This window comes from Gadus macrocephalus, chromosome 18 (genome assembly GCF_031168955.1).
Source record: "Gadus macrocephalus chromosome 18, ASM3116895v1".
Classification (NCBI taxonomy): Eukaryota; Metazoa; Chordata; class Actinopteri; order Gadiformes; family Gadidae; genus Gadus; species Gadus macrocephalus.
The window spans coordinates 5,372,173-5,389,023 of NC_082399.1; the positions used below are offsets into that span (position 1 = coordinate 5,372,173).

General features: G+C 38.4%; 1 protein-coding gene and 1 long non-coding RNA gene across 2 annotated transcripts; one reads left to right on the forward strand and one right to left on the reverse strand.

Moving 5' to 3' along the window:
* Positions 1–6: 6 nt before the first annotated feature.
* LOC132446391 (ras-related protein Rab-37-like) lies at positions 7–5,512 on the reverse strand. The gene is made up of 9 exons (XM_060036650.1): positions 5,366–5,512; positions 3,192–3,302; positions 3,043–3,084; positions 2,745–2,811; positions 2,505–2,557; positions 2,351–2,416; positions 1,945–2,001; positions 1,525–1,601; positions 7–880 (listed from the first exon to the last, which is right to left on the reverse strand). Exons 1-9 carry the CDS (start codon positions 5,510–5,512, stop codon positions 775–777), a joined length of 726 nt encoding a protein of 241 aa, XP_059892633.1. The 3' UTR covers positions 7–774.
* Positions 5,403–6,249, forward strand: LOC132446392 (uncharacterized). The gene is made up of 2 exons (XR_009522830.1): positions 5,403–5,541; positions 5,700–6,249. It is a non-coding gene; the product is annotated as an uncharacterized LOC132446392 (long non-coding RNA).
* Positions 6,250–16,851: the final 10,602 nt, after the last annotated feature.

Sequence of the window (16,851 nt, forward strand, 5' to 3'; positions counted from 1 at the left end):
CTGACTTGTGTCCGTGAGCCTGGCTCTTGATCAGAGGCCCGAGTGTACGATCGCTGTGTGAGTCCGTCTGCACTCAGCATGAGAAGGTGCACTTGTCAATCCTGGGGCTGTCTTCGGGAAACAGCACATCCTCCATTTTTGAAAGAGTGGAGAATTAAAAAGTCACTCAAACCTGTTGTCTGATTTAGGAGAGGTGTACGGTCTGTTTGCCATTGCTCCTTCACTTCAAATATGGTTCTGGTACGTTTCCCCCCCCCCGCCCCGCCCTGTCAATTTCTAACCCCCTGACCTTGTCCAGATGAGCGGTGCCTTGTTTGGTGAGCCATTGAAGGACGTTCCCAGGAGTGAACGAGAGCTGGTGCTGGAGACAAGAGGTTAAGCTATTAAAGGTAGCTGAGATGGAGCTGTAGGCCAGAGGTTTAGCTGTTAAAGGTAGCTGAGATGGAGCTGTAGGCCAGAGGTTTAGCTGTTAAAGGTAGCTAAAACGGAGGTGGAGGCCAGAGGGTTAGCTGTTAAAAGCAGATGAGAGAAAGGTCGAGCCTATAGGTTTAGTTGTTCAAAGTGGGTGAGATGGAGATGGAGCCTGGAGGTTTAGCTTTTAGAAGTATCTGAAGGAGGGTCTGGTGCCTAGCGGTTTAGCAGCTAGAAGTATCTGAGGGGGGGCCGGGGCCTAGAGGTTTAGCAGCTAGAAGTATCTGAAGGGGGTTGGTGCCTAACTGTTTAGCAGCTAGAAGTATCTGAAGGGGGGTCTGGTGTCCTATAGCGGTTTAGAAGCTAGAAGTAGCTGCAGCAGGTAAGCTTCGGCTCCTCTGCCTCGACGTACTGGTGGATCTGGAAGGTTAGCTCGTCCGGGCGCCGTACCGATCTGCGTTTCAGTTCCCTGGAAGCCAAGAGATGGGCACGTTAAAGAACGCACGGAACCATTCTGTTTGCTATTTGTAATGCACACCGTCCTTGTAGGCTATATTCATCTGTATTCAAAACATAACAACACACTGTCTTTGATAAACTAACATTAATGACAATGTTTTCCCATTCAGTTTTTGCCTTTGTTCTACAGTGGTATCCCTTTCCACAGAGGCACGGAACAGATTTGAAGCCTTGCACAGCAGTCGGTTTAAGACTCTTTCTGTGACCGGGTTCACGCCTGGGTTAAACTGAAATATGTTATGGTGGAAATGTTTCTAAAAGGGATCACATTGGTTATGTTTGGAGGACAAGGTAAATGTGAACATTAGGCAGGGTTCCTTATTTTCTAAACAAACAGCCGTAAAATGAACTTGAACCTGATGCTGCTGCAATATCCTGTTTCTTCTGGGAGAGGCACAATTTGACAAAACCCAATTCCAGCATAGGCCAAAAGTACAAGTACTCCTGGTCAAATCAAATTTTCATGAAGTAAAAGTTCAAAGTATTCTGAGTCAACATATCTGCCCATGATGTGGGAGAGGACTTTCACTTTCTTTGTTTCCACCGAGCGTTGAGTTAAATTAGTCATTGTCACTGTGTTTAGGAAGAACGCACTTGGCCACTGAAATGAAAGCCATCTCCACATTCACTCCAGTCTTTGCACTAGTCTCCATGAAGGGAACACAGTACTCCTGGAGGAAAAGGGAGAGGGGGAATAGGGAGAGGAGAACAAAAACATCAACATTGACTTTTATTTGAGTGTAATTTCTTAGAAATCCCATAGCAATGACCTAGTTTCAATTATATTAAACAGCCTCTGTATAACACGATTGAGATTGTTTCTGGCTAATATCTGACCGGGCATCTCTTCCCCGTTCAAGGAATCCATCTTGCCTGTCAATCACAGGTTTGTGATTGCAAGACATTCTGCATTTGTTTAAATTCCAAATCTTGCTCTCTTCTGCTGTATCTGTAAAACTCTCAAATCGTGCCCTACAACTGCTTTAAGACAACTTGTGATCTGTTCATCCATACCCTGGCAAGGTTTTCTCCCTCCACCCTCCTGATCGCCCTTTCACCGGCCATGTCAGCCTGTTGGAGGAACACAACATAGGCCATTTGGTCCCCACTGGTTCTTGGTCAATCGCAAACATTAATTTACAAAACAAAATAAAAAACAAAATAATGGTGCTGTTATATATTAAAAAAAAGTATATATATATATACTTTTTGAGACATGGCTTGATATTAGTTTTTATCACATTTATTATATATATCATGTGTATATATGTGTGTATATATATATATGTATACACCGTGTGAGACGTGGTTGGATAATTGTTGTCTGTATATATATGCACATATAATCAAAAATATCCAACCACTTCTTTTCTAAGTGCTTACCCTTTACTTGGAGAAAACTCATCCAGTCATTCCTCACCTTGTTGCCCAGCAACATGATGACTATGTCCCTCTGTGCATACTCATGGATCTCTGTTAACCAGGCCTGGAGATAGATAGATAAATAGATAAATAGGTTGGTACAAAGTGTTCTAGAGGTTCCTCATGATTCACAGAGCAGCCCCCAGACTCACCCTGATGTTGTCGAAGGATGTCTTGCTGGTGATGTCATAGAGTAGGAGGAGGGCTTTGAGGAGGAGGAGGAGGAGGAGGAGGAAGAGAGCGAGGAAGGGATGAGTAAGATGTATGGACAGCATGAACCCGAGCTGTTTACCGGGGGTGTGTGGTTATTATTAATATGTACACGTCCACCCCACTTCCCAAGTGGAGGGTGACCATTAAGAGGAGGAGGTGCTGCCCACTGGTTCTCTCACCCTGGGCGTCACGGTAGTACGCGTGAGTTACACTCCGGAACCGCTCCTGTCCTGCAGTGTCCCAGATCTGAGAGCAGAAACACATCCCTCTTATCACTTAGCATGCACAAGCACACGCACAAACGCACACGCACATACACATATACGCACACACACACACACACACACACACACACAAATACGCATACGCAGGTCTCAAAGGCAACCATGCAAGGACATCTTGACAGTATTTACACAGCAGAGGATGACATAAAAGTAGTACAATTGCCTCAACTATAGTACACATGAAGATACAGACCTGTAGTTTCACCTTCACGTTGTCTACAGTCACCTCTTTATTCTGAGTGGGAAATGACAGAACAAAAGAAAGAGATTATTATACATAGTATGCATAGTATTTGGTGAGAAATTGAATTCACAAACAAATGGAAAGTGAAAGTGACGAACCGTGAAGCCGATGCCCACGGTGGCGGAGAAGGACCCAGGGATGAACTTCCCCTGATCGAACTGGACCAGCAGGGACGTCTTCCCCACGCCACTGTCCCCCACCAGGATGGTCTGCACAACACACACACACACACACACACACACACACACACACACACACACACACACACACACACACACACACACACACACACACACACACACACACACACACACCGGTTACAAGCCAATAAACGCACTGATTAATAAATATTTTTTGCCATGTAATTTGTCTTAAAAGTGAGTCTGCATTTCTGCATCTTATCAGCTTATAATACTAACAATGGCAGCCATACCGCATGACTCAACAATTATAGTAACACAATGATTGGTCACACATTCACTACCTTGTTTTATCTCTTTTAATATTCACGAAGCACTAGATGAAAGGTGAACACACTAAACGCTTTTCATTGACATTCTGTAATGAGCGCGAGGGAAACACTACCTTGAACTTTAAATCGACTGTAAGCTTTTCAACACACGGTTCTCATGCGATGTCAGTTTAGTTTGAAGAGAGTAAGTGGTTCTTCGATACGCAAGACAGGGAGATAAGGCCGGCAGATTGACCTATGCATCGCGTAATGACGAGACACGGCCAGCAGGGGCAGCTGTTTGACCTCAACACGAGTAACGTGATGATGAGAATATTGACCTGGAGACCTTTTGGAGAAAAATCCCGAAACACACACACACACACACACACACACACACAAACACACACACACACACACACACACACACACACACACACACACACACACACACACACACACACACACACACACACACACACACACACACACACACACACACAATAAAGCAGCTACACCTTGTGAACAACCAAAATAGCATGGGGGCGAGTGAACAACGACTTGGTAAATTCGAGCTGCGGGATCTGGAAGAATTTTGGCTGTCGGCTCCTTCAACAGATGGGGAATATGATATCACACACTTTGCCTTCCGAGGAAGAAACTTGAAACCATCTGAAGGTCACAGAACGACCGAACGGCGGAGATGTAAAATCATTGCAGAACGGACATGAGCGTTATTAGCAATATTATTTATAAATGATTACAGTTTCTATTGCCATGGATTTCCAACTACTAACACTCTAAGCACTAGAACCCCCCATAGTGGTGCTTTGAGATGGATGCTGGGATAGAGTCACCCTAGGTTACGGAAAAGGTGATGGGGACGGAGTAGGTCAGATGGAGAGTGAGCCTGCAATGTAACACCCCCTCCTCTCCTCCTCCGCTCCCCCAGAGAGAAGGTGCAATTAGATGGAAACAGCAGATGTTCAGGAATTAGGAAAGATGGAGAACAAGCGAGAGAGAGAGAGAGAGAGAGAGAGAGAGCGAGAGAGAGAGAGAGAGAGAGGAGGGGGGGGGGGGGGGGGGCAGGGGGCGGGGCAGTGTTAGATGTGTTTGTAAATAGCCTTCCTTCCTTCCTCCCAGACCGGTCGTGACTGAGAAAAAGAGACAGTTTGCGGGGTCATCAGAATGTCGTCTCTCCCTTTCTTTAAGACTGAATTTTATACACCAGATTCCATAAGAGTTATTAAACAAGCACCTTACAATAATTACAATTGAAAATGGTCAAAGGAAAATGTTTGTGTTTGTACCGTTTGTCAAGAAGCAAGGACAAACCACAGTTAGCCTCCCAATTCTGCCAGACCTCATAAACATGAGACAGACAGACAGATAGACAGACAGACAGACGGACAGACAGACCATAATTGCTGTGTAAAACAATTTTGTTTACATGGACAGACCAAATAAATACATGAATGGTCTGAGTTCCCAGGACTGAATAGTATATGTATGTGTACTATATGTGTGTCCATATACATGTATGTGTAATCTGCATGGTAACAGAAGGGTATTACAGACCAATACCGAATATCAATCAAAGCAATCTTAACTTGGAAGTTTGATCGAGTGAAGTAACCGGTCATAAACATTAACATTAAACTGTGACACGTAATCAAATAGACATCACCAACGAGATCAGGGGTACACAGACGACCGCTGTAAATAAAGAATAAGTAGACAGTCCTTCACAAATATTTAATAAAACACGAGCTCAAACGTCGACGTATCAACAAGTAGGGCCCATGCCATCACTAAGCCCACCTTGTGCATCAGATCCTCGTTGTAGGACGGCGCGGACGGAGAGCCCAGCGGGCTGCCGGCGGAGCGACAGCTCTCCTCCGGGTGGATCTCGGGGTAATCCGTCGTGTAGAGCGCCGAGATGGGCTCCATGGATTCCATCCTCTCCATCCTGTCTTTCCGAGTCTTCAGCCGATGAAGTACGCTGAAGAAGTCCGTCTATATCTCGACAATGTCTATCCTTCCCCACGCTCTCTCTCACTCTCTCTCTCTCTCTCTCTCTCTCTCACTCTGTCCCCCTCTCTCTCAATCTGTGCCCCTGTCTCTCTCTCACCCTCTTTGTCCCGTTTTGCTCAAGGAGACGACCAACAATATCAATGATCGTCACGAGGGGCTACACACTCGCCTCTATAACTCCGTGACTCACTTGATACGACACCACTTTAATTGCAGTGTGTGTGATCGCCGACGTCACAACGACATCAGCACCGCGGACAGCGCTCGTGAGGAGAGGATGAGGAGGATGACGAATATGAAGCGGGGTGGGGGCTTGCTGGATTGGGGGAGGGTCGTTCACTTTAGCTACGCTGTAGGTTAACACAGTGACATAGGCGCTCCGTTTAGTGTGGCTTTCCAGCAATGTTGAAGCAATCCATGAATGGAACTGTCTCTGACGTAGAACCATTTGGAGGCACGTACACACATTCGCACGCACGCGAGCACACACACGCACACAAACACACACGCACGCACACACACGTACATACATGCGCACACACGCAAGCGCACACACACGCGCGCAGACACGCACACACACACACACACACACACACACACACACACACACACACACACACACACACACACACACACACACACACACACACACACACACACACACACACACACACACACACACATACCCCTTATGTTTCATTTGATAAAAACGACAGTGTTACCCCTCATGATTCATTTGATAAAGACAACAGTGTTACCCCTTATGTTTTTTTTCATGACGACCAATAAAAAAACGACAGTGTTACCCCTTATGTATTTTTTCATGACAACCAATAAAAAACAACAGTGTTACCCCTTACGTTTTTTTTCATGACGACCAATAAAAAAACGACAGTGTTACCCCTTAGGTTTTTTTTCATGACGACCAATAAAAAACAACAGTGTTACCCCTTATGTTTTTTTCATGGCGACCGATAAAAAAAAGACAGTGTTACCCCTTATGTTTCATTGGATAAAAACGAGAGTGTTACCCCTCATGTTTCATTTGATAAAGACAACAGTGTTACCCCTTATGTTTTTTTTCATGACGACCAATAAAAAAACAACAGTGTTACCCCTTATTTATTTTTTCATGACGACCAATAAAAAACAACAGTGTTACCCCTTATGTTTTTTTTCATGACGACCAATAAAAAAACAACAGTGTTACCCCTTATTTATTTTTTCATGATGACCAATAAAAAACGACAGTGTTACCCCCTATGTTTTTTTTCATGACGACCAATAAAAAAACAACAGTGTTACCCCTTATGTTTTTTTTCATGACGACCAATAAAAAAACAACAGTGTTACCCCTAATTTATTTTTTCATGACGACCAATAAAAAACAACAGTGTTACCCCTTATGTTTTTTTTCATGACGACCAATAAAAACAACAGTGTTACCCCTTATGTTTCATTTGATAAAGACAACAGCGTTACCACTTATGTTTTTTTTCATGACGATCAGTAAAAACAACAGTGTTACCCCTCATGTTTCATTTGATAAAGACAACAGCGTTACCCCTTATGTTTTTTTTCACGACGACCAATAAAAAAACAACAATGATACCCCTTATGTATTTTTTCATGACGACCAATAAAAAACAACAGTGTTACCGCCTATGTTTTTTTTCATGACGACCAATAAAAAAACAACAGTGTTACCCCTTTTGTTTTTTTTCATGACGACCAATAAAAAACGACAGTGTTACCTCTTATGTTTTTTTTCATGACGACCAATAAAAAAACGACAGTGTTACCCCTTTTGTTTTTTTTCATGACGACCAATAAAAAACGACAGTGTTACCCCTTATGTTTTTTTTCATGACGACCAATAAAAAAACGACAGTGTTACCCCTTATGTATTTTTTCATGACAACCAATAAAAAACAACAGTGTTACCCCTTACGTTTTTTTTCATGACGACCAATAAAAAAACGACAGTGTTACCCCTTATGTTTTTTTCATGGCGACCGATAAAAAAAAGACAGTGTTACCCCTTATGTTTCATTGGATAAAAACGAGAGTGTTACCCCTCATGTTTCATTTGATAAAGACAACAGTGTTACCCCTTATTTATTTTTTCATGACGACCAATAAAAATCAACAGTGTTACCCCTTATTTATTTTTTCATGATGACCAATAAAAAACAACAGTGTTACCCCTTATGTTTTTTTTCATGACGACCAATAACAAAACAACAGTGTTACTCCTTTGGTTTTTTTTCATGACGACCAATAAAAAACGACAGTGTTACCCCTTATGTTTTTTTTCATGACGACCAATAAAAAAACAACAGAGTTACACCTTATTTATTTTTTCATGACGAACAATAAAAAACAACAGTGTTACCCCCTATGTTTTTTTTCATGACGACCAATAAAAACAACATTGTTACCCCTTATGTTTTTTTTCATGACGACCAATAAAAAAACAACAGTGTTACCCCTTATGTTTTTTTTCATGACGACCAATAAAAAACAACAGTTTTACCCCTTATGTTTTTTTTCATGACGACCAATATAAAAACAACAGTGTTACCCCTTTTGTTTTTTTTCATGACGACCAATAAAAAACGACAGTGTTACCCCTTATGTTTTTTTTCATGACGACCAATAAAAAAACGACAGTGTTACCCCTTTTGTTTTTTTTCATGACGACCAATAAAAAACGACAGTGTTACCCCTTATGTTTTTTTTCATGACGACCAATAAAAAAACGACAGTGTTACCCCTTATGTATTTTTTCATGACAACCAATAAAAAACAACAGTGTTACCCCTTACGTTTTTTTTCATGACGACCAATAAAAAAACGACAGTGTTACCCCTTATGTTTTTTTCATGGCGACCGATAAAAAAAAGACAGTGTTACCCCTTATGTTTCATTGGATAAAAACGAGAGTGTTACCCCTCATGTTTCATTTGATAAAGACAACAGTGTTACCCCTTATGTTTTTTTTCATGACGACCAATAAAAAAACAACAGTGTTACCCCTTATTTATTTTTTCATGACGACCAATAAAAAACAACAGTGTTACCCCTTATTTATTTTTTCATGATGACCAATAAAAAACAACAGTGTTACCCCTCATGTTTTTTTTCATGACGACCAATAACAAAACAACAGTGTTACTCCTTTGGTTTTTTTTCATGACGACCAATAAAAAAACAACAGAGTTACACCTTATTTATTTTTTCATGACGAACAATAAAAAACAACAGTGTTACCCCCTATGTTTTTTTTCATGACGACCAATAAAAAAACAACAGTGTTACCCCTTATTTATTTTTTCATGACGACCAATAAAAAACAACAGTGTTACCCCTTATGTTTTTTTTCATGACGACCAATAAAAAAACAACAGAGTTACCCCTTATATATTTTTTCATGATGACCAATAAAAAACAACAGTGTTACCCCTTATGTTTTTTTTCATGACGACCAATAAAAAAACAACAGAGTTACCCCTTATATATTTTTTCATGATGACCAATAAAAAACAACGGTGTTACCCCTTATGTTTTTTTTCATGACGACCAATAAAAACAACATTGTTACCCCTTATGTTTTTTTTCATGACGACCAATAAAAAAACGACAGTGTTACCCCTTTTGTTTTTTTTCCTGACGACCAATAAAAAACAACAGTGTTACCCCTTATGTTTTTTTTCATGACGACCAATAAAAAACAACAGTTTTACCCCTTATGTTTTTTTTCATGACGACCAATATAAAAACAACAGTGTTACCCCTTTTGTTTTTTTTCATGACGACCAATAAAAAACGACAGTGTTACCCCTTATGTTTTTTTTCATGACGACCAATAAAAAAACGACAGTGTTACCCCTTATGTATTTTTTCATGACAACCAATAAAAAACAACAGTGTTACCCCTTACGTTTTTTTTCATGACGACCAATAAAAAAACGACAGTGTTACCCCTTATGTTTTTTTCATGGCGACCGATAAAAAAAAGACAGTGTTACCCCTTATGTTTCATTGGATAAAAACGAGAGTGTTACCCCTCATGTTTCATTTGATAAAGACAACAGTGTTACCCCTTATGTTTTTTTTCATGACGACCAATAAAAAAACAACAGTGTTACCCCTTATGTTTTTTTTCATGACGACCAATAAAAAACAACAGTTTTACCCCTTATGTTTTTTTTCATGACGACCAATATAAAAACAACAGTGTTACCCCTTTTGTTTTTTTTCATGACGACCAATAAAAAACGACAGTGTTACCCCTTATGTTTTTTTTCATGACGACCAATAAAAAAACGACAGTGTTACCCCTTTTGTTTTTTTTCATGACGACCAATAAAAAACGACAGTGTTACCCCTTATGTTTTTTTTCATGACGACCAATAAAAAAACGACAGTGTTACCCCTTATGTATTTTTTCATGACAACCAATAAAAAACGACAGTGTTACCCCTTATGTTTTTTTTCATGACGACCAATAAAAACAACATTGTTACCCCTTATGTTTTTTTTCATGACGACCAATAAAAAAACAACAGTGTTACCCCTTATGTTTTTTTTCATGACGACCAATAAAAAACAACAGTTTTACCCCTTATGTTTTTTTTCATGACGACCAATATAAAAACAACAGTGTTACCCCTTTTGTTTTTTTTCATGACGACCAATAAAAAACGACAGTGTTACCCCTTTTGTTTTTTTTCATGACGACCAATAAAAAAACAACAGTGTTACCCCTTTTGTTTTTTTTCATGACGACCAATAAAAAATAACAGTGTTACCGCTTTTTTTTTTTTTTATGACGACCAATAAAAAACGACAGTGTTACCCCTTATGTTTTTTTTCATGACGACCAATAAAAAAACGACAGTGTTACCCCTTTTGTTTTTTTTCCTGACGACCAATAAAAAACGACAGTGTTACCCCTTGTGGTTTCTTTCATGACGACCAAAGAAAAACAACAGTGGTACCCCCTATGTTTTATTTGATAAATATCGACACTATTACCCCTTATGTTTTTTTTCATGACGACCAATAAAAAAACGACAGTGTTACCCCTTTGGTTTTTTTTCACGACGACCAATAAAAAACGACAGTGTTACTCCTTATGTTTTTTTTCATGACGACCAATAAAAAAACAACAGTGTTACCCCTTATTTATTTTTTCATGACGACCAATAAAAAACAACAGTGTTACCCCTTATTTATTTTTTCATGACGACCAATAAAAAACAACAGTGTTACCCCTTATGTTTTTTTTCATGACGACCAATAAAAAACAACAGTGTTCCCCCTTATGTTTTTTTTCATGACGACCAATAAAAACAACGGTGTTACCCCTTATGTTTTTTTTCATGACGACCAATAAAAAAACGACAGTGTTACCCCTTTTGGTTTTTTTCCTGACGACCAATAAAAAACAACAGTGTTACCCCTTATGTTTTTTTTCATGACGACCAATAAAAAAACAACAGTGTTACCCCTTATGTTTTTTTTCACGACGACCAATAAAAAAACAACAGTGTTACCCCTTGTGGTTTCTTTCATGACGACCAAAGAAAAACAACAGTGGTACCCCCTATGTTTTATTTGATAAATATCGACACTATTACCCCTTATGGTTTTTTTCATGACGACCAATAAAAAAACGACAGTGTTACCCCTTTTGTTTTTTTTCACGACGACCAATAAAAAACGACAGTGTTACTCCTTATGTTTTTTTTCATGACGACCAATAAAAAAACAACAGTGTTACCCCTTATTTATTATTTCATGACGACCAATAAAAAACAACAGTGTTACCCCTTATGTTTTTTTTCATGACGACCAATAAAAAAACAACAGTGTTACCCCTTATTTATTTTTTCATGACGACCAATAAAAAACAACAGTGTTACCCCTTATTTATTTTTTCATGACGACCAATAAAAAACGACAGTGTTACCCCTTATGTTTTTTTTCATGACGACCAATAAAAAAACAACAGAGTTACCCCTTATTTATTTTTTCATGACGACCAATAAAAAACAAGTGTTACCCCTTACGTTTTTTTTCATGACGACCAATAAAAAAACAACAGTGTTACCCCTTATTTATTTTTTCATGACGACCAATAAAAAACAACAGTGTTACCCCTTATTTTTTTTTTCATGACGACCAATAAAAACAACGGTGTTACCCCTTATGTTTTTTTTCATGACGACCAATAAAAAAACGACAGTGTTACCCCTTTTGTTTTTTTTCCTGACGACCAATAAAAAACAACAGTGTTACCCCTTATGTTTTTTTTCATGACGACCAATAAAAAAACGACAGTGTTACCCCTTTTGTTTTTTTTCCTGACGACCAATAAAAAACAACAGTGTTACCCCTTATGTTTTTTTTCATGACGACCAATAAAAAAAAGACAGTGTTACCCCTTTTGTTTTTTTTCCTGACGACCAATAAAAAACAACAGTGTTACCCCTTATGTTTTTTTTCATGACGACCAATAAAAAAACAACAGTGTTACCCCTTATGTTTTTTTTCATGACGACCAATAAAATAACAACAGTGTTACCCCTTTTGTTTTTTTTCATGACGACCAATAAAAAAACAACAGTGTTACCCCTTTTGTTTTTTTTCATGACGACCAATAAAAAACAACAGTGTTACCCCTTATGTTTTTTTTCATGACGACCAATAAAAAAACGACAGTGTTACCCCTTTTGTTTTTTTTCATGACGACCAATAAAAAACGACAGTGTTACCCCTTATGTTTTTTTTCATGACGACCAATAAAAAAACGACAGTGTTACCCCTTTTGTTTTTTTTCCTGACGACCAATAAAAAACGACAGTGTTACCCCTTGTGGTTTCTTTCATGACGACCAAAGAAAAACAACAGTGGTACCCCCTATGTTTTATTTGATAAATATCGACACTATTACCCCTTATGTATTTTTTCATGACGACCAATAAAAAAACGACAGTGTTACCCCTTTTGTTTTTTTTCATGACGACCAATAAAAAACGACAGTGTTACTCCTTATGTTTTTTTTCATGACGACCAATAAAAAAACAACAGTGTTACCCCTTATTTATTATTTCATGACGACCAATAAAAAACAACAGTGTTACCCCTTATGTTTTTTTTCATGACGACCAATAAAAAAACAACAGTGTTACCCCTTATTTATTTTTTCATGACGACCAATAAAAAACAACAGTGTTACCCCTTATGTTTTTTTTCATGACGACCAATAAAAAACAACAGTTTTACCTCTTATTTATTTTTTCATGACGACCAATAAAAAACAACAGTGTTACCCCTTATGTTTTTTTTCATGACGACCGATAAAAAACAACAGTGTTACCCCTTATGTTTTTTTTCATGACGACCGATAAAAAACAACAGTGTTACCCTTTATGTTTTTTTTCATGACGACCGATAAAAAACAACAGTGTTACCCCTTATGTTTTTTTTCATGACGACCAATAAAAAACAACAGTGTTACCCCTTTTGTTTTTTTTCATGACGACCAATAAAAAAACGACAGTGTTACCCCTTTTGTTTTTTTTCCTGACGACCAATAAAAAACGACAGTGTTACCCCTTTTGTTTTTTTTCATGACGACCAATAAAAAAACAACAGTGTTACCCCTTTTGTTTTTTTTCATGACGACCAATAAAAAACGACAGTGTTACCCCTTATGGTTTTTTTCATGACGACCAAAGAAAAACAACAGTGGTACCCCCTATGTTTTATTTGATAAATATCGACAGTGTTACCCCTCATGTTTATTTCATGACGGCCGATAAAAAACGACAGAGTTACCCCTCATGTTTTTTCCATGTTGACCAATAAAAATAGTGTTACCTCTGTCGACGCATTTGCGGGGATCCGTACTTGAGCTGTTCAGAGTGTTAACCTCCGAAATAATCAATGCACCATCAAGACACCGAATAAAGACAACACAATGGTTATACTTGACTTTATAATTCGCATGAAATAGAGATAAGAGTCTTCCAACGGAGGACATCAACCGGACTTGAACCCCAGTCTCCAGGGGGTTACATGACATTAAAATGTGTGTGTGTATTTCTATTATTTCCCTTATGTTTTTTTTCATGACGACGAATAAAAAACGACAGTGTTACCCCTTATGTTTTTTTTCATGACGACCAATAAAAAACAACGGTCTTACCCCTTTTGTTTTTTTTCATGACGACCAATAAAAAACAACAGTGTTACCCCTTATGGTTTTTTTCATGACGACCAAAGAAAAACGACAGTGTCAACCCTCATGCTTCATTTGAAAAAAACGACAGTGTTACCCCCTATGTTTTAATTGATAATACAACAGTGTTAACCTTTATGTTTTTTATCATGACGACCAATAAAAAACAACAGTGTTACCCCTTATGTTTTTTTTCATGACGACCAATAAAAAAATGACACTGTTACCCCTTGTGGTTTCTTTCATGACAACCAAAGAAAAGCAACAGTAGTACCCCCTATGTTTTATTTGATAAATATCGACAGTCTTACCCCTTATGTTTTTCTTGACGGCCGATAAAAAACGACAGTTACCCCTCATGTTTTTTCCATGCTGACCAACAAAAAACAACAGTGGTACCCCTGACAACGTTTTTTCAGGGATCCGAACCTGAGCTGTTTAGAGTGTTAACCTCCGAACTTAACAATGCACCATCAAGACACCGGTTTACGCCATTACAAAGGTTATAATTGACTTTATAATTCGCATGAAATTGAGATAAGAGTCTTCCAACAGAAGACATCAACCGGACTTGAACCCCTGTCTCCAGGGGGTTAGGCAGAATGCACTCCACTGCACCACTGAGGCGAACACAATACACAACAATCAATCATCAATAAAGAGGATATACATGACATTAAAATGTATGTGTTTATTTCTAATATTTCTCTTATGTTTTTTTCTTATGACGACCAATAAAAAACAACAGTGTTACCCCTTATGTTTTTTTCATGACGACCAATAAAAAAACAACAGTGTTACCCCTTATGTTTTTTTTCATGACGACCAATTAAAAACAACAGTGTTACCCCTTATGGTCTTTTTCATGACGACCAAAGAAAAATGACAGTGTCACCCCTCATGTTTCATTTGATAAAAACGACAGTGTTACCCCCTATGTTTTATTTGATAAATATCGACAGTGTTACCCCTTATGTTTTTTTCGTGACGACCGATAAAAAACGACAGTGTTACCCCTTATGTTTCATTTGATGAAAACGACAGTGTTGCCCCCTATGTTTTATTTGATAAATATCGACAGTGTTACCCGTTATGTTTTTTTCATGACGACCAATAAAAAACAACAGTGTTACCCCTTATGTTTTTTTTCATGACGACCAATAAAAAACAACAGTGGTACCCCTTTTGTTTTTTTTCATGACGACCAATAAAAAAACAACAGTGTTACCCCTTTTGTTTTTTTTCATGACGACCAATAAAAAACGACAGTGTTACCCCTTATGGTTTTTTTCATGACGACCAAAGAAAAACAACAGTGGTACCCCCTATGTTTTATTTGATAAATATCGACAGTGTTACCCCTCATGTTTATTTCATGACGGCCGATAAAAAACGACAGAGTTACCCCTCATGTTTTTTCCATGTTGACCAATAAAAATAGTGTTACCTCTGTCGACGCATTTGCGGGGATCCGTACTTGAGCTGTTCAGAGTGTTAACCTCCGAAATAATCAATGCACCATCAAGACACCGAATAAAGACAACACAATGGTTATACTTGACTTTATAATTCGCATGAAATAGAGATAAGAGTCTTCCAACGGAGGACATCAACCGGACTTGAACCCCAGTCTCCAGGGGGTTACATGACATTAAAATGTGTGTGTGTATTTCTATTATTTCCCTTATGTTTTTTTTCATGACGACGAATAAAAAACGACAGTGTTACCCCTTATGTTTTTTTTCATGACGACCAATAAAAAACAACGGTCTTACCCCTTTTGTTTTTTTTCATGACGACCAATAAAAAACAACAGTGTTACCCCTTATGGTTTTTTTCATGACGACCAAAGAAAAACGACAGTGTCAACCCTCATGCTTCATTTGAAAAAAACGACAGTGTTACCCCCTATGTTTTAATTGATAATACAACAGTGTTAACCTTTATGTTTTTTATCATGACGACCAATAAAAAACAACAGTGTTACCCCTTATGTTTTTTTTCATGACGACCAATAAAAAAATGACACTGTTACCCCTTGTGGTTTCTTTCATGACAACCAAAGAAAAGCAACAGTAGTACCCCCTATGTTTTATTTGATAAATATCGACAGTCTTACCCCTTATGTTTTTCTTGACGGCCGATAAAAAACGACAGTTACCCCTCATGTTTTTTCCATGCTGACCAACAAAAAACAACAGTGGTACCCCTGACAACGTTTTTTCAGGGATCCGAACCTGAGCTGTTTAGAGTGTTAACCTCCGAACTTAACAATGCACCATCAAGACACCGGTTTACGCCATTACAAAGGTTATAATTGACTTTATAATTCGCATGAAATTGAGATAAGAGTCTTCCAACAGAAGACATCAACCGGACTTGAACCCCTGTCTCCAGGGGGTTAGGCAGAATGCACTCCACTGCACCACTGAGGCGAACACAATACACAACAATCAATCATCAATAAAGAGGATATACATGACATTAAAATGTATGTGTTTATTTCTAATATTTCTCTTATGTTTTTTTCTTATGACGACCAATAAAAAACAACAGTGTTACCCCTTATGTTTTTTTCATGACGACCAATAAAAAAACAACAGTGTTACCCCTTATGTTTTTTTTCATGACGACCAATTAAAAACAACAGTGTTACCCCTTATGGTCTTTTTCATGACGACCAAAGAAAAATGACAGTGTCACCCCTCATGTTTCATTTGATAAAAACGACAGTGTTACCCCCTATGTTTTATTTGATAAATATCGACAGTGTTACCCCTTATGTTTTTTTCGTGACGACCGATAAAAAACGACAGTGTTACCCCTTATGTTTCATTTGATGAAAACGACAGTGTTGCCCCCTATGTTTTATTTGATAAATATCGACAGTGTTACCCGTTATGTTTTTTTCATGACGACCAATAAAAAACAACAGTGGTACCCCTCATGTTTCATTTGATAAAAACGACAGTGTTACCCCCTATGTTTTAATTGATAAATATCGACCCTTATGTTTTTTTCA